The 25924-nt window shown below is 41.4% G+C and overlaps 1 protein-coding gene across 1 annotated transcript in view; it reads right to left on the minus strand.

The window, feature by feature from the left end:
* LOC146003054 (ras-specific guanine nucleotide-releasing factor 1-like) overlaps positions 1-25924 on the minus strand; it is a 501359-nt gene that overhangs the window by 120137 nt on the left and 355298 nt on the right. The window contains exons 3-5 of the mRNA XM_083141219.1: positions 13657-13763; positions 11082-11229; positions 9574-9770 (exon numbers count right to left, since the gene is read on the minus strand). Of these exons, the coding sequence (XP_082997345.1) occupies positions 9574-9770; positions 11082-11229; positions 13657-13763 (452 nt within the window). The remainder of the gene's footprint in view (positions 1-9573; positions 9771-11081; positions 11230-13656; positions 13764-25924) is intronic.

The following is a 25924-nucleotide window of genomic DNA, read 5'->3' on the forward strand; positions in this document are numbered from 1 at the left end:
CGCGTAAACAACGATAGTCGACATTCTACACGTAGACTATTTTATATACGTAGATGAGGTAATCTATGTAAACAACATTCCGAAAGGTGATAACTCAGCAAAGGGCGCCGTGGAAGTAAAACAAAAAAATATTGCGTATCAGTTGCTGATGTGCGAGGAAAACGTTTCATACGTTCCCTTCCAATTCGAACAATTTCTCACCAAGGAAAAAACCATAACGTAGGAAATATTCTAGTGCTTTATGAGAAACATACTAATTTTGCCTCACGACTGCCATCTGTTGTTCTTTTTTGCATACTACTTATCTTCTTCCATAGTTGATAGAAGAGAAGAGAAATTTTGTTGTAAATTGGATTCTTTTCAGTTCGTTAGGAACAAATATAGTTGAAAATGTCACTTTCCTTTCATGAAAGCCTTGAAAATTAATTTTAAAGCAATTTAGATTGTGTACGTAGTCTATGTAAACTACAACCCAATGTAATCTACGCGTAGATTTCGTGTAGACAACGCATGTAGACGTAAACTTATAGTGAACGGCACATCACTGGTCTCGAGGTGTGCGAGTTTGCGAAATGCACCAGTGATGTCTCTGGCCCATTTTCGACCTTAACATTCCCTCTTTCAGAAACGAATGCAAGAACTTTCGAATTAGGAAGGCGTGGAATGATTTTAGGGAGCGTGAAGGCAAAATAATGGGCGCGTATCACAACAAAGTAAACGTACATAATTTGGAATGGATACATCTTATACTATGTACTAATTCATTTACAAATTCAATTTACAAGCAGCAAACATCATGAACAGAGATACTAACAACATTGTATGGTGGTTAACGTTGCTGATGGAAGTGCCAGAGGTCACACGAACGAATCTCCCCAATGGGGGAAACTTTTACAGAGATATGGAACAGCCGTTCATCTTGGGAACAAAGTGAAAATTCCATTATGTATATTACATTTTGTAGCTGACAACGTATGGCTATACAAGGCATCGTACATTTTGGTTAATCCTCTGCAGTCTCGACAAGGAGAAATGAAACATGTGTAACTAGTCTTAACGGAAATTGCAATTAAAGCAAAATAAATTCCGAAAAGTACAAAAAATTATGCTTATTTTGACATTTCTCAAAACCAAGACAAACCAAAAGACTGCCTACAATTGCTGCGAACAACAAGCACGAGACATTCTGTTCGTATTCAAAAAGGCTGCAAATTTGCTGACGGGCAAACTACGCTAGAAATACATTGCGAAACGTACAAACTATGTCGAACTGTCTACTGATGACTTAATTTAAATGACAAATACGAGAACTCTTGATAATTAACTACTGAACATGAATAGAAAAAGTTTTTCAACTTCGTCACCGTTAGTTAATATACAGGGTGACAAGAAATAACCCGTACTAATGTTTGTGATCATACATTTATTAAACCGAAACAATTGAGCAAAACAACACTGAAGAACAATGACATGGGACCTTAGGAACATGATGTTCAGCCGGTTTCGAAGTGGCCTCCCTGGGCGGCGGTACAGAGGTCCAAACGGGCTTTGAAATTTTGGGCGATGGGCCGCAGGTCCTAGGGCGACAATCGGTTCCACTCATGACGCAGCGATTGCTTCGCAACTCCAAACTGTGGTGGAGTTTAGCACATACCCTGGCCTCCAAAATCGACCAGACACTGTAGTCCATTGGGTTGAGATCCGGCTAGTAGGGTGGCCATTCCATCGATGCGATGAAGTCCGGAAAATGGGTTCTGCACCACGCTTCAGTCATTTTCGCCCAGTGGGCCAGAGCGGAGTTGCTGGAATGTCCATTGCGTATCGCCGAAGTGCTGCTGGGCCCACGGAAGGACGACGTTCTCGAGAATGTCGCGGCGGTACACTTCTTGGTTGATTTTGACCCCATGATCCACGAAAACCAGGGGCGTCTTGCCGCTTGCGCAAATTCCGCCCCACACCATGACCGACTGCGGATTTTGGCGGTGTTCGACGATGGCTGAGGTACCGGGAGCCTCTGCAGACCAGGTCCTGTCGTTTTGGTGGTTGTGCGCCTGCTCCACGGTGAACAGCTTCTCGTCTGTGAAGAGAATGCGCTCCCATCGCTGACCTGCGGCCCGGCGCTTCAGAAGGCGCCATCTTTTGAGTCGCAGGCGCTTGTTTTCGTCCGTGAGGAGCTGAACTTTTTGGAGCTTGTACGCCTTGAGGTTGAGGTTCTTTTTCGCCATTTGCCGCACCGATTCGCTGTTGATCCCGATCTCACGGGCGACTTTTCTCATGGAGACCCTCGGATTTCGCTGAACTCGCTTTTTGATGATCTTGCGGTTCTGGGACGTGTTGACGGTAGGCTTTCTTCCTCTTCCGGGACGGTCGCCTTCATGGCCGAGCTCCTTGAATCGATGAACTGCGTCTGAGACTGTCATTTTTGGAACACCCAGCAAACGAACAATTTCACATTGACGCTTTCCTTGACGCCACAGTTCCAAAATTGCACTGCGTTTGGTTGACATTTTGAAACACAAAGAAAGTAATCGTTATGAAGCCGAAACAACAGGTACAGTTACAAAAGACTATGGAGAATCCAATAACACAACAATTATTTGGCTACGGTACCCTACATTCTTGGCAGGATACGCCAAACTTTGTACGGGTTATTTCTTGTCACCCTGTAACTACGAGCAAAGTGAAAATTCTATTATCTCGATTAAAAGTTGTAGCGGGCAAGCTATTGCTATAAAGAGTGTACTGAAACAACTTCAACAACGACTGTGTGCTGGTAGATATCATAAAGACAAGTAACTTTCCCTCATAAACATTACCTCGAAAGCACTTAGTTTCTGAGCTATGAGCACTCATAAACTAACCGGTATGTATGCAACCCAACACAGCAGACGATCGTTGTGGACAAACTTACACGGGCGAGTGGCAGGGTTGCCACTAGCGTCCCTCGTTAAGCTAGACGACTTTAAAGGAAGAACTTGAAAGTCTTACACCGACTCTCGTGGCCTATACCGATCGCGATTCCAACTGGAGGCTGGGAAAGAACGAATCTGCGGTCAGTTGAATTCTCTTCGACTGACATCGGACATTTTCGAGTCGCAATGCACGGAAAGTTTCTGGCAGGACGAAACAAATTAGCGTCGGATACAGAGAATGTTGCCAAACATTCTGTAAAAGGCGAAAGGGCCGTTATTCGATAAAAGCTGTACAATACTAACATGATAGTCGGTAAGGCGTCTGACTACCATGCTAAAGGTCCCGGGTTCGATCCCCGGCCGGTTCAAATCCGGGAACTTTTCTAACGTTGGAAGCGGCCTCGGCGCCCACCCAGCGTCGAATGACAAGGGCACCTGGGGGAAACCCTGGGGGGTAAAGGCGGTCAGGGGCGTGATGCTGATCACATCACCTCCACTCACGACCGAATCAAGAAAGTGGGGGGGGGCGTTACCCCCACACTTCCTATACGCCTTCATGGCGTGGTGCTAAGCACAGGGGAGCATTTTACCTTTTTTTTACATTAGTACATAAAGCACGAAAAATTAGTACACAAAACACCCAAACACTGTACAAAGAAGCCAATAAAACAATTGACAAAAACGGACTTACGCTTGGCAACGGTGTGACGGGAGAGAGATGTTACCCCTACTATGTAGCAAAAAGTACTGACGGAGGTCAACCGCCAGTTCAGTCCACGATCAGTGTAGTGATTAGCAGCACAGTGCCCTACGACGCCAGGGGTCCCGGGTTTGAATTCCGGCCAGGGCCTGGGTGTTGTTTGTCAGTTCACCTTCATAAATGTTTTGATAGGATAGGCTAGTCTAAAGTGGCAGGAAACCAAGTAATACCGGGTGTCCCAGAAGTCTTTCCCTGATTACAAACTTTATTCATATCCGCTATATGCAATGTAGAGATGTGAAAGTGGTGCCAAAATGTTGGAAAACTAACCAAGTTTATTTGTTGCAGGTTTTAGTAACGTGGCTGTAGTGTAGCAGTGTCAGTGCCCAGAAAACCGGAAATGTTCACAAATCAGGAAAAAGCTCAGCATGTCCTCTGGTATCACGAGACCCGGTCACCAATAACAGTGCAGAGGAACTTTCAAATGCACAGAATTCTTTCGTCTAGAATATCTGCCATCAATAAGTTGGTATTTAAAAAAATGAATTTATCTTCATTCCCAAATCCTGTCAAGTGCAAGAAACACTGTACGGAAAGATGCCACCCGATGTCAAGAGCATTAATTCCGGATTCCTTGGCACTGACACTGCTACACTACAGCCACATTACTGAAACTTGGAACAAAAAAACTTGGTTAGTTTTCCAACATTTTGGCACCGCTTTCACATCTCTACATTGCATATAGCGGATATGAATCAAGTTTGTAATCAGGGAAAGACTTCTGGGACACCCGGTATAAAGCAAATCAGTCTAACCTGAGCAAAATACAAACGAATAATGGCTCACTATGTTGTAAGAAGCATTTACAGTATTTACAAACCGACCAAGACATTGAATTTCCAACCCGGGTTCGAATCCCGACCTCGCCATAAGTCCACTTTATGCATAAAAAGGCAACTTGGGAAAGGAGTTCTAGTTTGAAATTGTATCTTTACCTCAATGTGCCTCCGCGGAACTGGAACTTGCGTAGACATAAATTGAACTTTAACCAATTTTTTTCTCTTTGGACAAATGCCGTTTGATCGAAAAGAAGTGCATAACCCGTAGTGGCCTCTAGCGGCCAACTATCAAAAGTTATACCACGTAGAGATAGAAGTCCCGCGTTTCCTTACGCTAAAACACAAGGCGGTTGGCGGGCAATTGCCCCAGCGGTCGGGGGAAACGTTTGGCTGAAAAACTTTTGGCGAACTTAACACCGCCCTCTTAATCAGGCACAAATGGTCTTGTCTCTAGTTTCCCCGCACTAAGGCCCCCCTGGGGGGCGATAGCGAAAGGAAACAAATTAAAGCTCTGGGAATTGCAGCCATCTTTAGCGAACGAAAGATGATTATCTTGTTAGCCGCTCTGGCGGAAGCTGAAATTCCTGGTGGCGGGAAAATGCGAGATGTCATGTTAAGCGCTCACCGCAGGCGGGGACAATTAATAGGTGTTCGGGACGTATTAGGCTGAGATGCGTGCCGAGTTTGGGAACGAGTTTTCTCCGAGAGGAGCGATTTCGTATTCTGTGCAGGCAACGGATAAAGATTGAGCAATCAAGCGGCAAACTTAGTACGTGGGCGAGGTGTCAAACGGGAAATGATTGATTAATTAGGTTCATTTTGCCTCTTTTCTTCTACTTCTGGCTAATCGCGACGATGGAGATTAGTGATATGATGAAATTGATGCTCGTAAAAAAATACTCATGCCCAGGCCAGGGCAACTCTATAAAAAATTAAAGATATAAAGGACAGTTTTGAAGATACACACACAGGAAACTAAATGCAGAAATGCATCGATTGATGCACTCAAGTGTGTCTTTCTGCCGTTGCCAAGAATCAGGTTTAGAGTCTAAAGCATTTAAATAGCGATTTAAATCAGGTGATTTTTTTAAACAAAATCACCAGTTTAAAATACCTTAAATAAATAATTATTTATTATAAATTATAATTTATAGAATAACGTAAACAACGATTTTGTAGATATCAGAATCACTTTTGGTGAAAGTACATTAATCTGGTAATCATTTAATGGTGTTTATTAATCCCTAAGAAACGAAAAGGGAGGAAACAAAATATATGTAGTAATGTGGTGCAGCTGATACGAAAGGTGATGTAAACTGTAACACACTTAAATCCTCTTGATTTAAAATTCAATATTTTTTATAGGCTAAAATAGCAAATATTTTTTGTAGAAAAAATATACAAAATACTATTCATGTTAAACCATAAATATTATCAATATCATTAAACTGTAAATAAACATGGCAGCTAATATCTTGCGAACTATAATTTAAGAAATTCCCAAAATTCAACTACAAACACTTAAAACAATACTAACTAACTAACCCTCTAGCCATCTTAAACCAGAAGGTTCATGGCTGCAGCAACACAGGCCTTCCATCTGTCCCTATCCTAAGCAAGATCTATATACTCTTTTCCATCCCTACCGATTTCCTTTAGGTCCATCTCAATGTTATCCTTCCATCTTCGTCTTGGCCTTCCTACAGGTCTCTTACCATCAGGTTTCCCAACAAGAATCCTGTAAACTCCTCTTTCCTCTCCCATTCGTGCCACATGGCCTGCCCACCTAAGTCTTCTTGATTTAATTATTCTAATAATATCTGGACATGAATACAAATTATGTAGTTCTAAATTATGTAACCTTCTCCACTCACCTGTCTCCTCATCCCTTTTAGGTCCAAAGATTTTCCTAAGGATCTTATTTTCAAATACTCTCAATTTATGTTCCTCTTTCAATGTAAGGGACCAAGTTTCACACCCATATAATACAACAGGCAAAATTACTGTTTTGTATATTTTAACTTTTAGTTTCTTAGATATTAAAGGATAAGACAAAAGTTTATGACAATACTTTAAGTTACAATTATAGTGTACATACAGAATGTTTTACTTGAACTGGAAGAGAAGTTACTGGAATTATGTATTATAGATTCATTAACACATTCAACAAACAATTCCATAGCATGTTCATATATAGCTATATATATAGTATCAAAAATTGAAAAATGTATATTTACATATCCTTTTATTTGCTTTAATCAAATTGTTCAAATATCTTACAGAGCCAATTTACTAGCAAAGCGTTTCCATAAAAAAAACATATCTACGTATATGTATGGTAAACCCATGCCGTGTCATTCTAAAGAATGAGGGGATCTGAACCAGTTGTTTATGCAATTAATTCCACTTCTGACCTACTGCCTTGCTGACCACCTCGTCTCTCTCAACTCAATCCCAAACGTCAGTCCCCTCTCAGCTTGTCTCACCTCTATATCACTAGGCCATCGAGCTCTTCCTCTATGCCGAATCGTGTTATTTAATTGCTACCATGCAAACTGCTGACTCTATAACCAGAAGTATTACCTGTTTCCTGAATGCTCAGGAGGTTTGCATGGCACAACACTGTGCATTGTAAACATGCCTCAGAGGTTGAGACAACTGAGAAAAACAAGTGAATGCCCTGGTCAACGTGAAGCGTTCAGAGAGACTTTAATAAAAATAAATATACAATCTTAGGGATTGATACGATACCAGCAATTTTAAGCATGTATATTAAAATAAAAAATCGATTTAAATAAAAAAAAATAAAAAATGATTTTTTAATAAAAGTCATGATTTTTTCCCACCCTGGATGCAAGTGAGTATTTCTTCGTCTGTCGAGCTCTACGTTAATGCATCAATTGAGGCGTTTCTTGATGAAACTTGATGAGTTAATGGTAACACTGTTAAAGCCTTGTTTCCATGTTAATAAAACATTTAAATGCTGACCAAGGCAAAATTCATTGTATAAAAATATATATACACTAAAAACGTAACGTTTCCACCCTCTAACAGGGTCTTTTTCGGACAAAGATTCGCAATAAAGTCTTTATATGAATGAACTCACTTAAAATGGAGCCGAGTTACAGTTGCTCACTTGAAAAGGAGCAGATTTACAGTTGCTCACTTGAAAAGGAGCAGATTTACAGTTGCTCACTTGAAAAGGAGCAGAGTTACAGTTGCTCACTTGAAAAGGAGCAGATTTACAGTTGCTCACTTGAAAAGGAGCAGATTTACAGTTGCTCACCTGAAAAGGAGCAGAGTTACAGTTGCTCACTTGAAAAGGAGCAGAGTTACAGTTGCTCACTTGAAAAGGAGCAGAGTTACAGTTGCTCACTTGAAAAGGAGCCGAGTTACAGTTGCTCACTTGAAAAGGAGCCGAGTTACAGTTGCTCACTTGAAAAGGAGCAGATTTACAGTTGCTCACTTGAAAAGGAGCAGATTTACAGTTGCTCACCTGAAAAGGAGCAGATTTACAGTTGCTCACCTGAAAAGGAGCAGATTTACAGTTGCTCACTTGAAAAGGAGCAGAGTTACAGTTGCTCACTTGAAAAGGAGCAGAGTTACAGTTGCTCACTTGAAAAGGAGCCGAGTTACAGTTGCTCACTTGAAAAGGAGCAGAGTTACAGTTGCTTACTTGAAAAGGAGCAGATTTACAGTTGCTCACTTGAAAAGGAGCAGATTTACAGTTGCTCACTTGAAAAGGAGCAGATTTACAGTTGCTCACTTGCAAAGGAGCAGAGTTACAGTTGCTCACTTGAAAAGGAGCAGAGTTACAGTTGCTCACTTGAAAAGGAGCAGAGTTACAGTTGCTCACTTGAAAAGGAGCAGATTTACAGTTGCTTACTTGAAAAGGAGCAGAGTTACAGTTGCTCACTTGAAAAGGAGCCGAGTTACAGTTGCTTACTTGAAAAGGAGCACAGTTACAGTTGCTCACTTGAAAAGGAGCAGAGTTACAGTTGCTCACTTGAAAAGGAGCAGATTTACAGTTGCTCACTTGAAAAGGAGCAGATTTACAGTTGCTCACTTGAAAAGGAGCCGAGTTACAGTTGCTTACTTGAAAAGGAGCAGAGTTACAGTTGCTTACTTGAAAAGGAGCAGATTTACAGTTGCTCACTTGAAAAGGAGCAGAGTTACAGTTGCTCACTTGAAAAGGAGCAGATTTACAGTTGCTCACTTGAAAAGGAGCAGAGTTACAGTTGCTTACTTGAAAAGGAGCAGATTTACAGTTGCTCACCTGAAAAGGAGCCGAGTTACAGTTGCTCACTTGAAAAGGAGCAGAGTTACAGTTGCTCACTTGAAAAGGAGCAGAGTTACAGTTGCTCACTTGAAAAGGTTCCGCAACAGAATCTGAGCCTTTTTTCTTGCACAATTTAAATTCGGTCCAAGTTGCGTATTGTTTCATTTCAATACGAAACTTGGACCCTATTTAAGCTGATCCGCAAAAAAGGTTTCTGGGCCGTATTTAAATGGATCAGGAAAAAAAATTCCTGGACCGTATTTAAATTGATCCGAAAAAAATTCCTGGATCGTATTTAAATTGATCAGCAAAAAATTCCTGGATCGTATTTAAATTGATCAGGAGAAAAAATTCCTGGATCGTATTTAAATTGAGCAGGAAAAAAATTCCTGGATCGTATTTAAATTGACCAGGAAAAAAATTGCTGGATCGTATTTAAATTGATCAGGAAAAAAATCCTGGATCGTATTTAAATTGATCAGAAAAAATTCCTGGATCGTATTTAAATTGATAAGGAAAAAAATTGCTGGATCGTATTTAAATTGATCCGAAAAAAAGGTTCCTGGACCGTATTTAAATACTTCACAGATAAAGTGGTTATTTACGGTCCAGAACCCATTTACGCTTGCTGATTTTCTCTCCTGGACAGGAATAGAATTTATTTAAAATTCCTGGACCCCTAACAACCCTGGTTACAGTTACTCATTTGAAAAGTAAGTAGTTAAAATTCCCGTTCCGAACACTAGAAATGCTTCTTTTTATGAGGAGAGTAGAGTCTTGCACTTTTGAGGACAAGATCCCACTTCAAGTTAATATGGAGGAGGAGGGGGCAACCCGTCTTACCTGTTTCTCTTCCGCATGCTCTCCGCGTGGGGAGACTTGATGTACTCTTCCACAATCTGCTTCCACCGCCGGCGGCACAGCCACCCCCTGAAGAAACTCTGAACCTTTTTGATCTTCCTGAGTTCGTCCGTGTCCACCGAGTCCTGGCGGGTGACCGTGCTGGGCACAGGCCGCCACTCTTTCTTCAGTGCACACAGCTGCAAGAGCCAAGGGAAAATTCAGCAACAGCAAAGTTAATAACACATACATGAATGGAGACAGGCGAGGTAAGGAATTGAGCATATCAAGGATACTAACTCTCGTCTTATTTAATACTTATTTATATACTGCAGGAGGCCTTAGAAAGAGCGTTTCGCGGGCTAACAGCAGACGTCGCTCGCACACTATTGCCGATACTCTGGTGTCGTCTGCTCCTCAGCCGAACAAACAGGCCGAGGTAGCAAGAGGCAGAGGTCACTCACCCTTCCAGAAGGGTGCAGCGAGCTAGCTGTGGCAACCGGGCTCGCTCGTTCACGGACCTGATTGGTTCTCGCAGACACACCCCCATATTGTCGTCTGCTACAAGCCCGCGAAGCGATCTTTCTAAGGCCTCATGGAGTATAGTTACGTAGGATGTCTGACTTAGTAGGGCAGCTGAACAGATAGGTTTGGAAGTTAGCAAAGAGAAAACTAAATATATGCTAATAGGCCGAAACCAAGTGTTAGGTAATAATCAAAATCTAATAACAACTCGTTCGTATCATTTTCTACATTCAAGTACTTAGGAGTAATACTAACAAATTGATGAAGAAAGTCTTCAAGTTTGCGACCTGCGCTTTTCGTTTGTCTTCGTGACGTCAGCATCACGTGAGCACTATTGACGTATGTCGAGCAGTATGCCATCTCACAAAATTATGAAAAAAAATATATTTATACCAAATTTCATCAAAATCAGAACTGGTGAGGTCAAGACTGTGATTGATCTGACACGGAATGTCCCCAATACTATTTTTAGAGAGTTTGTGAAGAAAGGGAAGAATATATTGTAGTCAATTTTCATGAGATTTTCAGATCATCTTCTTGCAATTTCTACTAGCTTTCAACTTATATAAAGGGTGTTACTTAAGTCTGGATCCACAGGAGAAAAACATGTAGAATTACAGAGTTTGTTGAAAGTATTCGCCATTGTATCGCATACACAGTTGAAGACTAAATCCCCTTTCCTCCAGCACTTTATGGATCACAGTCGCAGACATTTTCTGACACGCCTGCGCAGTTCAGTTAGATGAACAATGCTCTGAATTATGACCGTGTGCATCATTGTTTTTAGGTGGTCCTACAAACCCAAATTGAGAGGAGTGAGATCTGGGTTCCTTGGAAGCCACTTTGTCCTTGGCGTACAGTCCACTATGCGGGAAACCGTGTGTTAAGGTAATGTCGCACCGTAACTCGGAAGGGTGCCATCCTGTCGAGAACCATTTCGGGTACAGACTTACGAGACACACTGTAGACCCATTTCCGTGGCTTACCTCTGATCTAAGTTTTTTGATTTCTGAAGTCAGCTCCTCGCACTGCTGCGTGTACTGCCACTTGGACGTCCTCTCGCTCTCGATGATCTGCAGCAGGTGAAGATGCTTCTGCTCCAACTCCTCCTTCTGAAGAAGAAGCTTGTTGAAGCTGCAAATATGAAAAGGCATCAGAAGGAAGAACACGTTGATTCTTTGCTCCGAACCTCCACGCCATCTGGCGAGGCGCTTATTGGAACGAAGAAGCAACACAGTTATTACAAATCTTACCATATTTAAGATTTCATAATTATTATTTTGGTAAAATCATCGGTGACGTATCTCTGATTGCAGGAATACGGTAAGGCCCTGAATAGCCCAGTGACTAAAGTTGTCTCCTTGTAATGAAAATAAAATGAGTTTGATCCCCGGTGGATAGCTTGAATTTAAGTCCACTGTATACACGTATAGGCAACTCGGTACTTGACCTACAGTTCAAAGTAAGAACCGAAGCCACTGTGCAAAGTGCTTGGGCCCATCCGATGGCATAGTGGTAACATCGCTGCCTTGCCTTGTGATCAAGGCATCTCTGGTTCGATACCCTGTGGATGCAAATACTGGTTCAGATCCCACGTTAAAATGCAGGCTCAGTCCCGTCTAGATTATGTGTACTTAAAGATGATTTAAATTCATGATCCCACCTGGGATCGAACACGGGATACCTTGATTACGAGGCGACAGCATCGGGAAAGCTTTTGCTGTCTCTATTCAATTAGGACTAAATCTCTGTCACATTGCACAGTGGCTGGAATTTCAATTTAAACTGTAGGTCCAGTCCCGATTAGTCTACCCGAGCATAAGGTTGACACAAAAACGTTATTTCTAAAGGAAGAAAGAAATCGAAAAAAATTGTCAAAAAGTTGAAAATCATGAGTTGTTCCATAAAACTGAAATTTGGGATCAAAGTGATAAAATGAAATATTATGCGAGCTTTATAGGCCAAGATCTGTAAGAAAATACGAAAATTAGCAAGAAGTACCATCTGGTTTGGAAACTGGAAAAGAATTTCAAATGAAGAATTTGACAACCATCCAAACACCTTTTATTTATTTATTTATTTATTTATTTATTTGAGAGGGAAACATCGTGAAAACAAGCCTTGCTCTCGGTACATGTTAATACATATATAAAAATTCAAATACTTTAAAGGTATTTACGAGGAAAGTTCTTGGGATTTGGGCATTGACTTTAAGAAGGAAAGAATTTACCAAGCTTCATTGTTGCGGAATAGCGAAAGGTGGATCCACCCAACCTGTTGCAAATCTCTGATATATGTAAATAAACAATAATTTTTTGTCCCCGATAACATTTTAACCGTCGCTAGTTTCCATTTTGGCTCACCACATACTGAATTTACCGATATGATAGGGTTTCCTAGTGGTAACGTCGTCACCTTGTAATAAAGATGTTCTTGTTTCGATACCAAGTGGGGACACATAGTAGTTCGAATCCCACTTAAAAAACTGCAAGTCCAGTACCGATTAGCCTATCTATGCACAAAGTGAATTTAAAACACAGAACAAACAAACCAAAACTCAAAATAATGATAGGTCAGCGGAATATATATTATACAGAGCATTCCCTGACATTTGCTACGAGACTCGGCGGCAAGCGGCCCGGCGCCAGCGCTTGTCTTTCCCGGCGAACGGGGTCCGCGACAGTCGGTTATTAAAATTACAGTTTTCATATTGTGTACTAACCTTGACTACAGAAGGTGTTGAAAATGATGTCCCTCTGCTGCAACACATTCCTGGCATCTCGAAAGGAAATTGGCATTTACACGTGCAAGTTCGTCTACTGTAATTCTCCCGATTTCTCGTACAATACTCTCTTTTAACTCACGGATGGTGTGCGGATTGTCTTTGTATACTTTATTTTTTAGATTTACCCATAAATAAAAATCGCAGGCTGACAAATCGGGGGACCTAGAGGGTTTTTGAAACACGCGTTTCTTGTGAGAGGCGGCGGATAGATTTCCGAGGAGACTGTTCTAACCTTTGCCCTATCTCATCGAGTTTTTCCTCAGTAAGTACACGTGGGTTTTTCTCCCCACTTTTATTCAGAAGTGACCCTGTTACTCTAAACTTTTTTACGAGGTTTAATATAGTGGTGCTTTGTGGAAAGGGAACACCAGGAAATTTCGTTGCAAAACGTCGTCGCACTTCTCCACAATTCCTCTTTCCGAAGTAACACTCGACAAGATAAATCCTTTGTTGTAATGGAAACTTTTGTGGTGCCATATTAAGCCACAATCTTCAACACACGGACACGACACAACACAACTTCCGAGGGAGGATTATACTGGCGTCAGTCTGCAACGTCAACAGAAAGGGAAAGAGAGCGAAGGCAGGGAGAGCCAAAAAAAAACAGACAGTAGCGTACGGCTGTCGCGGAAAGACCAAGCGCTGAAGCCGGGCCGCTTGCCGCCGAGTCTCGTAGCGAATGTCAGGGAATGCTCTGTATTAGTAGATTCGAACAGTATAATCAATTCTATTAACACAAATATATTCGAATAGTAACAGTATTCTCATGCACATACCTGGCGCATCGTATAGCTTCGATCCATGCCTTGCAGTCGCATTCGGAGCCAGCCCGCAGCTCATACTGACGTTGATTTTCACGACGATAGGAGATGGCGAAACAATGCTGGAAAGAAGAAGTAACATCAGTTAATAACTACAAGAACATTAATTTCAATGTTAATCAATTATCAAGTTCAAAAAGACACTATATAGATTTAATACAATGTTGCATTTTACTTGTTAATCTACTTGAAACTTATTTATAAACACACTCCACAATAAATATCTAACACATAAAATAGGAAATAACTTCAATCGTAGCAGTAAGCATGGCGCATTACACAAACCAGCCAAGTAGTATGCTTATTACTCTATAGGTCTTTTCTACTGTTACGGCGGCCGATCCTCATGCTGTCAAGGGAAGTGGGGAGCGGGGAAGCAACCAATCCAGGGCGATAACGAGAACGAGAACGACGCCTTGAGCGTGCTCCAAACGTTGTCAAGAGCAGGCACAGCAGCCTATAAACTTACGATTTTTCCTTATCTAATTCAAAGTGCAGCGTTACGGCTCCGAAAACGGGGACAAGAAGTGACCTTTAACATTCCAATCAAAACAAATCTCACGATTTCGTAGACATCTACGCAAAGCAAGCTCGAACATGCAACCCCCTTACGATTGCCTTACACAGACTTGCTCCCTCGAGTAAAAATGAAAATCCAACACTAATGGGATGAATGGTGTGCACACGAAATCCAAAACACAACCACCTATAAGTTGAACACGCACAAAACAACCTTGGTATCAATCTTTGAAAATGCCTCGGGCCGTGATTGTGTTCGCCTTGAGAATGCGCACGGGTCACGTTCTGGTGAATCAACATTTGGCAAGAATACATGTGGTACCTATAACTTCCTGTCAATGCGGAGAACCCAGCCAAACAATAACGCATGTGTTTTTCCAATGCCCCTTACGACAAGCCCATCGGGAACAGTTGTATCAAACCCTACTTCGACTAGCTGCTCCATTTCCGGTGTCAATCCCAACCCTGATAAGTCAGCCTCGAGCTCCCATCATGCGGACGCTATATGGCTTCGCCCGAAAATACAGCATCTTAATGTAAACAAAAGCAATAAGGAAGAGCACAGTGTAACATACCCAACAGGATACCCTCCCATAGTGAAAACCACGAGTGAAAGTGTATTGTGCAAGTGCCATAAGGAATAACGACTGAAGGAGACAAGAAGAAGTCGGATGAAATAAAGCAGTCCCGATGGCTAGAAACCGCAAAGGATAGGCGGTGTGAGCCACGATAAAGCAAGCAAGCAAGCCTGTAGAACGAGGTTCACGTCGAAACGAGGTTCATGCCGCGTCGAAACTCTCGGCTAAACCACTGATATCTGGTTGGTCTGCGACATATTCCCCGCTCCCCACTTTCCTTGCTAGCATCGGAACCGGCCGCCGTAACTGTAGAAAAGACCTATAGCTAGAGACGCATCATTTAAAAAGCAAATATTCGGTACAAAAACAGTGAATTTCGGGTTCAAAAGCGATAAATATAAAAAAAATTGGTGTTATAGGAGTTAAAAATCGGATGAAATGTGGTATATAAAAAACATTTTGGTTTTAAAATTGTGAATATAATCCTAAATTTGATTTAACAACTACACTTATTTCACAAAATTAACATTTCACTTCTAATACCACATTTACGTAGTTACCAGAGTTTTAAGTACAGAAGTCCATTTCTCAAATATTTACAGCAGAATTAATAACTTTTCCGTGAATTGCATAACTCACAGGATAATTCAGACCTCGGAAGGTGTCGCGTCCGGAAATAGACCCTAATTTCGTGTTTAAGAGCTTATCTCGCATTTTGCAGTTCGTTTAGCATCACTTCATGACAAAATATGGTAGCAAAATGCATCTCACACCTTTGAAAAACATGAAAAATTAACACTTTTTTTTTAGATTGTTTTTTATTTAGTTTTTCGTCAAAAACGAAATATGCATGCCCCTACCTATAGCAGATAATCTAAATTAAAGTTGACGAGCTGTAGTTCTAACCCTGATCTACTGCGGCTGCGCAGTAGCAAGGGGAAGAGCTACAGGCTGTCTTAGCCAATGAGCGTCATTCTCCTCTTAATTTACAAATTCTGTCTGCCAATCAAATCGCAAGTAGCCAAGGTCACCGCAAAGATAAAGCTTGTCAACTCTAAATATCTTTAAAACACCAACATTTATGTTGAATTACATGGCTGCAGGATATGCTAATATACTCTATTTGTCTCATTACTCCCCCTTGTCCGTATTTACGCCCTGTGAATAGCATTCCTGGTTAAGAAGGTTAGTAAATTTAGAATATACTACAAAGAACCATTAGTTACAACTGTTTATAAAGTGATGAAACACAATATGGTAGTAATTATTTTAAATAAGCGACACATTATGACGAGATATGTGTCATGCACAAATACTTGCAGTGCAATGTTTTCGCTAAAATGTTGTCCTACAGTAACATTAAAGCTTATGTGCATGATTTTGCATCTCTTATAACTGTAGCAAAGTTGTCGTTATACAGCCGACCTCCTAGGTGGAGTGGTTAGCTCAGCGTGTCTCATCTTCGCGGTTAGGCAAAACTGGCGAAGAAGCGAAGTAAAATAAATCAATTTCCAGTGTACGTAATAAGTACAATCTTATAAGACAAATGTGATTAATTACATCTAATACCACTGCTACTAATAACAATACGAGGAATTAGCGTCGTCGCCTTGTAATCAAGGGGTCCCGGGTTCGATACCCGGTGGAGGCACATAGTGGTTCATATCCCACTTTAAACTGTAGGTCCAGTCCCAATTAGCCTTTCTGTGCATAAAGTGGACTCAAAACAACAAATCAATCAACAATACGAGGACATTGTTACGAACAACAATTCTTCGTCTTGATGGTCTATGCACGTCCGTCAGTGTATACGGCGATACCACACACACACACACACGCACACACATATGTGCGAGAAAGGGAGAGAGAGCTGGTCTTCGCGGTGTAATAGTTACCAAATCACAGGTCGCAAGTTCGAGCCCTTCTTAAGGTATGGGTGCGATTTTTTTGTATTTGTTTTTAATATTTAGCGTCGCCTTTTTGTCACTCTTGACTAATCGTGACGAGGGTGAGTGATGATATGATCATATGTTTGAAGGGACATTCAGAAAGAACACCCATGCCGGGATTCGCATCAGGGATCCCCGTACTAACCACTCAGCCAAAGAGAGCGGTTTAAGACATGAATGCATCATTGTATTGGTCCCATCACTAATTCAATCCAATCGTCGCTATTAACCCACGAGGCAGAAAAGTGACTTAAATTTACTGAAATACAAGGGAAAAAACAAAGGAAGAGATTTTTTTCTGTCGTTTAGTTTTCTCCTCTGTTAAAAATTTGTAATATATATATGTAATTTTTTGTATTTGTGTAACTTTTGGTATTTGTAGGGAGACAAATTTATGGTAAATAAAAACTGAGGAGAGCGGTAAATAAAATGTTAGATCAGCGGTATATACCAGCGGTGGAAAAAAAAATTGCCACACACTTTTTCATCATGAGAGGAAACAACATACAAAAGAGCTATAAATTGATAAACTACTTCATTTTTATATACTGTACACATACACAAGTACCTAGCTCTCCAATCAAAAAGAAAACATCAACACAAAATCACTTCATTTCTAAATTGCATATCTCAAGTGATTTATTCATTGTATGTATTTAAAGGATATCCTTGCTGTCCAACAAATAAAATAATCACTTCTGCACATACACAAACACATGTTAAAAGTCACATGATGATAAACAAAATTTATTCATGACTGAACACAAATGACACCATTGTTTCCCTTGATGCGCGGGAACAGACTAATCTTATCGCTGCTACAGCTAGCAAGTTCAATGAAACTTGAAGTTGAATAGACATTCGGGGGAAGAAAGGAATGCAGCTTCACATGGAGCGAAATTTTCGAACTGAGATTATGTGCATGGGAAATCCAAATTTGCAGCGTCTTCCTGATGTGATCGAAGATAAAACGTTCTTCAGCTGCAAGTGGTAGCAAACTTTAGGCAAACGTTTCGATACAAATCGACAGTTTGCGCGCACAACCTCGATTGCAGTTTTTTTGCGTGTTTTCTAATTAATTTGATGATATTTTACGGTTATTTCGCAAAAAAAAGCTTTCATTTCGTGGAAAAGCACACATTTCGCATTACTTCGCGAATAAAACTCATGCATATTTCATCATTTGGGGTGTAGTTATGTGCAGAATGTTCAAAATTGCATCTTTTTTTCACATTTCGCGAATCGCGAAAATTCAATGTCCCTAGGTATTTGTATAACTTTTTGTATTCGTATTTATGTAAGGTTTTGTGTAATAATTACTGTGTGTTTGTATTATGTATTATGTAAATGATATTGTATATAGCAAATTGTAATGCCTATTGTAATTGGAGCATTCGCTCTGATATAGGCGACTGGTTAATAAATAAATAAATAAATAATAAATGAGACAAATGAGGTGTGGTATATAACTTAATTTAATAATTTAATTCTTGAACATACTTGAGCGACTAAATAATTCCCGATGAAACAAAACTTCTGACAATCTCCGCCTCGCAAAACTTCGAGCTAATCCTTTCAGCCGGACGACTTGTGGATCTGACATATTTCGGAAAAGAACGTTTTTGAGATTCTTTTATTTGTCTTCCGTATTGCTTTTATTTCCGACCCCACAGCGCTACGTCACGCAGAAGAATGAATGACATAGATTTTGGTTTCCGCTGTCACCCGTGAATCTTGATTTAGGCCCCGGTCGATACGAAACCCGCAGAAAGTAGAACCCCCCCCCTTCCCGTGTCCTCTCCACCGGGGGGGGGGGGCTGGACCCAAAAGAGAAATCGTTATCAGAGTCCCTAAGGAACCGTAACATGGGCGAGAGGGAATAGACGACGCAGTGATTCATCTCTCTATAAAAAAACAATACTATTCCCCAAACATGCACGCGAATGCAGTATATTATCTTGCAAAACTATGCAAAGGTGAAGTTCCCATAATATGTTTGCAGCTGTGGAAATAACGCTGCCGTATTTAGAACGAATCTTACTTGAAAACGTTTCTTCGACTTTCATGCAAATTTTAACGATTAGTCGCTGTAAAATAACTAAAGAAGACAGTTGCTACTTCATAAACTTCGTCGCCACCAGTCAATATAAATCTTTCCGATTTAGTGACTTCCGACTACAGTTGGCGACTATGTGAATATCATCATAGAAATGGTAAAGGGTGTACAAAAAAACTGTGCTCCTAAAGAGGTTTTATTAAAACTGTATGTTTATTCTTTCTTAAGTGTTTGTATACCTTTAAGAAAAGTTTCAACTTTTGCTGTTAAGCAGCTTTGGCCAACACAGTTAACAGATCTAAATCTAAACCCACTAATTGTTCGTTATAAATATTGTTGCTCCTTAGACATCGTACGAGGGCGGACTGAAAAGTAATGCCTGCTTTTTTTGTGACGGTGAAAAGACATTTTGGATTTTGAGCAACCATGCATTGTACTCCTCAGACTTTGCCCCTTATCCATTCCAAGTTTCAAACTTCTATCACCAGGTGTTGCTGAACTAGAGCGAGGAAAATGGAAGCATGTAACCATACTATGTCGGTGCGCCTGAAACTGCGTGTGGTGACAGAGTTTCTAACTGAAGAAAGTGTGTCCCCCAATTGACATTCTTCAGAGAAAGCAGGCTTTTTATGAAATTAATGTGCAACGTCAGTACTGTATGATGTTGGGCTGTTCATGCTAACAATGAAAACTTCTGCTGAGGAACTCGCAACTCTCAAGAAGTTCTTTGTCACACACGTTGCGAATTCCTCAGCAGAAGTTTTCATTGTTAGCATGAACAGCCCAACATCATACAGTACTGACGTTGCACATTAATTTCATAAAAAGCCTGCTTTCTCTGAAGAATGTCAATTGGGGGACACACTTTCTTCAGTTAGAAACTCTGTCACCACACGCAGTTTCAGGCGCACCGACATAGTATGATTACATGCTTCCATTTTCCTCGCTCTAGTTCAGCAACACCTGGTGATAGAAGTTTGAAACTTGGAATGGATAAGGGGCAAAGTCTGAAGAGTACAATGCATGGTTGCTCAAAATCCAAAATGTCTTTACACTGTCAAAAACAAATAGCAGCCATTACTTTTCAGCCTGCCCTCGTACTTTTGCATTGCTGTGCAGATCCTCGGAATATTATTAGAAATATTGGCACACAAGTTAAAACTTTGTTTTGAAACCCACTTGTATTGATCGGAAAATCGGTCCCGCACCTCAAATAAGTTGAACTTGTATTGAAATAATGCTTCACCGAGAAGCAAGTCTGATCCACTTCCAAGAAATTTCTGAGAGCCTGTTCACTCAATCCGTTCTGTGGTTTTGAGAAACCAAATTACCTGCTTATCCTAATCAGGCTGTTCTGAGGCTGTTCGTGGAGGAACAATGTCTCCCTCTTCCCATCTGTTCTCGAGTTGCCTGTCACGTTCTCGTGAATTCGGGGTCTGTGGTTCAGCTTTACGACTGACAAACAAGACAGAAACTTCTTGACAGCTAATGGTAAAACGTTAACCGTGCATATAGCACCGTGCCATGAAGGCACATTGTGGGGATGTGGGGAGTAGGGCCCCACACATTCTTGATCTCTGCCATTTTGCAGGTGATGTGATCAGCACTACGCTCCGGCAGCCCTTACCATTGATTTGAGGCTGGGCGAGCCCCATAACCGCTTTATGCGGGGACAAGGCAGGAAAAATTCCACCCCGGGAATCGAACCCGGATCTCACGCGTGGCAGTCAGACGCCCAATATGCTTGAATTTGATTTTTATTGTTGAAGTGACTACAATACTACAAACAAGCTCATATATATAAAGCAAGTTAGTTAGATAAAAGTAGAAAATACTTTACCCATCTTGAAATAGAAAGTAGAATATCGTAATGACAGCAATGCAATCATATGTTGTTACACAGTCTTAACATACAGGGTGTACCAAAAGTCCCATTACCCCCCCCCCTTTGAATTGTATACAAACCTGCAAAATGTTATTTTAACAGCATGCGTATGATGAGAGGATTCTATACCATTAAATCAGACCAATGACCACCATTTACTCCAGAGGATCTGTGCACAAACCGCCATTTTCATGGCACAGTATTATTCGCCTCCAGGTGCAATGTGAAATCCTCCGTAACATAGCTGGCGTGAGGGAAGCAAACGCACTGTGAACAGCTTCTTGAAGTTCCTCAATTGTCTGATAACGATTATGGGCGACTTTATGTTTGATGTGTCCCCATAACGCATTATCACAAGATGTCAGATTTGGACTTTGGGGTGTCCATTTTAGAGGTGTCGGGAAATTTGGCGATCCTCGTCCAATCCATTTGTCTCTGAACAAAGCATTAAGGTATTCTCTTAAAATGGCCACCTGAAATCCAGATCTGACATCTTATGTTACGGAGGATTTCACATCGCACCTGGAGGCAAATAATACTGTGCCATTAAAATGGCGGTGTGCACACAGATCCATTGGAGTAAATGGTGGGCATTGGTCTGATTTAATGGTATACCATCCTCTCATCATACGCATGCTGTTAAAATAACATTTTGCAGGTTTGTCTACAATTCAAAGTGGGGTAATAGGACTTTTGGTACACCCTGTATAAAGAGTTTCACTTCACTCATTGACTAATCAACGTACAGCCGAAACTCGTGGACGTAGAAACCTGAATGTTTAATAGCGAAAATGAGGGTGAATGATGATATGAAATGGATGCAGGGAGACACAAATAACACCCCTGTCGGGATTCTAACCAGTGAACTTCGATGGCGAGCACGAAGGTAGACAAGTTAAAATAAACCTAATTTTATTCATGAACTAAATATGAAAATGACGATAAAATTAAAAGCGCACATCCACTCTAAATTCATCTAAATTGAAAAAAGCTCATTCAAAACTGTTTGTGGACGGAAAAACACAACAGGATAGTTAACACATCTCTTCACATTGTTATCCTGGAGCAAAGCCAACGTGCACTTTACTATAATTCCCCAGAAACGCCGTGAAAGCGGAAGATGGAGCACCGGTGGGTATTTCGTCTCCCAAAGGGGATCCTGGGAATGGGATGTGGTGCTACTTTCCTGATGAAACATTTTGCGCACATCCCAGAAACGCTTGGATATCTCTCGGCCGCTTTGCAAGCAAAACGCTACGGTCATAATTGCAAAAGAATTATGAATATGTGCATCAGTGTGGATTAAGTCTGGTGCTCTCGCGCAGGTTATTTGAATGTCGCTACAAAAGCTTCGCCCTGGATGAACAAACTGGGATTTTATGATGAAATCTTGTTTCGAGTTGTGGTTGCAGCTGAAGATTCACTGATTTTTACACAAATGGCGAAATAGCATCAGTTCAGTACCAGATCAGGAATGTTGGGAGGTTGCAAGAGAATGGAGCAGGGTTGTTAAATGTCCAGGAACGCATAAATTCTAATGGGTGCCTTAATAGAACCGGAACCTTTTTCTCGCACAATTTCAATACCGAACTTGGACGTATTTAAATTGATCCGAAGAAAAACGTTCCGCAACCGAATTTAAATACTTTAAAGATAAAAAGGTTATTTACGGTCCATAGCCCACGGACCTGTAATAACCCTGGAGTCAGTGACGTAGCGTGCGGTTCGCATACGAGTGTTCACAATAATGTTTTTGTACTGAATGCAGATTTACTCGTCTCCCTTGTAACTTCATCTTAATTGAAAAAGTGAGAATAACAGTTCAAATTATTTTCAACAATTTCTCCCCACAATCACGCTATATTTGAAGTAATACAAGAAGGACTTAGGGGAAATTGTCCCTCTCCCCCTTAAAATCAGCCAGGTGTAGCGAATTCTCGTTAAAATTTGCAACTATAGAACAGACATTTTTGAGTCCCCCTAGACACGCCTTGAATAGGCTGCACTCTGGTGCCGAATGTAAGAAGTATTTCCGCTTGCATAAGTGTTCGCACAGCGAAGTGAACATCTACGGGGTATAGTGGCCAACAGGCCCTTAGCTGTGTGCTCTATGCAACACGTACAGCAATTGTGTTCAACGCCCTCCGTGGAACACCGTGGGAATCAGTGTTACCAACTAACTAGAGGAGTTATCGACGTGAAGGAAGTCGTGTTAGAGTAAATTGTGTGTATATACTCGTACATCAAACTTAGTATTTTCTCGAATAAATATACGTATGTGTGTGTGCATACGTAATTAAGGACGTATTCATGAGTGTTCATGTGAACATTATCAGGTGACGCGCCTGCCTGGAGTAGAGACTCTCAGCAACATAAATGCTGGATTATGTAGAAGTGGTCCCGTTGGTAGGGCTGGGTTCGATGTCTGAAGTGGGTGATTTCAGTTGGGAATTTTTCCAGCTATGTTCCTGCATGGAGCGGTTTTAAGGTTCACCAAGCCTCTAGTCACAACGATAAAAGAATAGAATGATCTCCCCCAACACTCACAAGGGAGCTCCACCCTGCAACATTCAAACAATAGTGTCTGGCTTTCTCTTTCGTGTAAGGTATAGGAATGAGTTGGCTTTAGTTTTAGTTTTAACTCTGTAATGATAGTAATAATAAATATGGTGTTAGATTTTACTTTGTGCAATCAGTACATTAATAGTTAATAAGTATACATAAAGTAAAGTGTTCCCCTGTGCATAGCACCACGCCATGAAGGCGTATAGGGGGTGTGGGGGTAACGCCCCACACTTTCTTGATCCGGTCGTGAGTGGGGGTGATGTGATCAGCATCACGCCCCTGACCGCCGTTACCCCCCAGGGTTTCCCCCAGGTACCCATGTTATTCGACGCTGGGTGGGCGCCGGGGCCGCTTCCACCGTTAGAAAAGTTCCCGGATTTGAACCGGCCGGGGATCGAACCCGGGACCTTTAGCATGGTAGTCAGACGCGTTACCGACTGAGCCACCGTGGCCACAATAAGTATACATGTATTTTATTTTTATATATTTTAACTTTTCTCCTGTAAAACTGCTTTTCAGAAAGTGTTATGTAAAGGGTTGGTTGTAAAAGTGACCCGTGAGGCCGAAACACTCCAACTCAATGAAGGCTGGAGCGTGGTGCTGATAACATCACCTCCACATATGGCCAACCTTGTGATTATGTAGGGCGCTAACTTCACATTCCCCTGTATGCCCTCACGGCATAGCTTTACCTATGGATTGGAATTGCAAGAAAGTTTTGCAGAAGAGGCTTTTGATATAAAATTGAATAGCCCAGATAATAATACATTTTGTTATAAACTATTGTTTTGTTGACAACGTTTTCTTCTTTATTATATCACTGGGCAGAGCCGTCTCTCCTAGTCGCTTTTGAAACAAATATTTTGAATTTGAACCTGTACGTTATTAATACTTTCAACAATGTACACTTTACCGTTGTCAAGAGATCTTGGATTCAACTTCATTTTTTTAAATGGGAAGGGGGGTCGTGTGACACATAATTTTAGGCTAGAATTTTGTCAGGAATTAAATGGTGTTGTCCATTTTGACGTATCTTTATTCGTGTAGGAGTTACAAAGGTTTTCTCTTCGTTGCAGGTTGACAGGACAACATGAAACTAAGCGACGCTGAACGGGTTGAGATCATCCTAATATCAGGGGAAAGAAGTTCTCGCACCATTGCAGCCGATTTCAGCGCTTGCCATCCAGACCGACATCCAATTTCCCACGCCACAGTTGCTTCACTGCCACAGGGAGTGTGAAAGATACGCCACGGTCTGGGAGGCCACGTTCATCAACAGATGAGGCGACAACCATCGCCGTGTTAGGTAGCTTCGCCCTCAGTCCCACAAGGAGTGTGCGTAGCATGTCTCATGTGACTGGTGTTGGCAGATGCTCCATACGCCGGATCTTGAAGACACATCATTTTCATCCATTCAAGCTGCAGTTATTACACCACCTTTCTGAAGACGATCCTGTCCGCCGGCTTCAGTTTGCGGAATGGGCAACAGCACAGCTTGCAGATAACCCACAGTTCGCCCAGAATGTGCTCTTTACGGACGAAGCTAACTTTTACGTTAACGGGGAGGTTAACAAGCAGAACCTGCGTTATTGGTCAGACAGTAACCCACATTGGACTGATCCATCCAAGATGGTTGGACATACCAAAGTCATGGTGTGGTGCGGGATCTGGGGAACACGGGTCATTGGTCCTGTGTTCATCCACAACAATTTGAATGCCGACAGCTACAAAGAGATGTTGGAGGAGCTGGTGTTCCCATCCGTAGCGACGGAGGATGGTGACTTCCCCTTATGGTTTCAGCACGACGGGGCACCACCTCACTACGGTCTGCAGGTACGTGGATTACTCAACGAACAGTTTCCACAGCGCTGGATTGGCCGTCGAGGTCCAGTGGAGTGGTCTGCAAGATCCCCCGATCTCACTCCCCTGGACTTTTACCTATGGGGCCACCTCAAAGCCATGGTGTATGCGGTCAAAATCAATGATCTTCGCCACCTGGAACAGCGGATCATTGATGCATGTGCGGCTATTACACCAGATGTCCTGTTACGTGTGCATACGGAGTGGCAGAAGAGAATGGAAATGACTGTCCAGCATGAAGGAGGCCACATCGAACACATCATGTAAAGTGTGCCACTTTTCAAAACTTGAAAAAAGAAACCTTTGTAACTCCTACACGAATAAAGATACGTCAAAATGGACAACACCATTTAATTCCTGACAAAATTCTAGCCTAAAAGTATGTGTCACACGACCCCCTTCCCATTTAAAAAAATGAAGATGAATCCAAGATGGCGGACTTTAAGATGGCGGCCGTCAAGATCAACCTCATCATAAAGTTTTTCCCCACCCCCAACACGCATATCCAACACTCACTGACACCTATCCCCACAGTGGCTTCTTTTATTTAGGTGTATTGCGGCTTTTGACCCACCCTGTACAATAAAGATAGTATAAAGATTATACAATAATAAAATTATACATTGAATTGATAAGTATATATACTGTGGTGTAAAGATAGGTAATAAGTCTTCAGTAGTTCACTGTGTGTTCGGGGAGGGGGGGGGGGGTGTTACGTATACATTGTATAATGTGTAAGTGCAGGTACAATTGTTAACATATGAAGGTTAATGTAGTTGTTGGGACAATAGTAAGTACTTTAGTTCCTTAG

Source organism: Lepisma saccharinum, chromosome 19 (genome assembly GCF_977018435.1).
Source record: "Lepisma saccharinum chromosome 19, izLepSacc3.1, whole genome shotgun sequence".
Taxonomy (NCBI): domain Eukaryota; kingdom Metazoa; phylum Arthropoda; class Insecta; order Zygentoma; family Lepismatidae; genus Lepisma; species Lepisma saccharinum.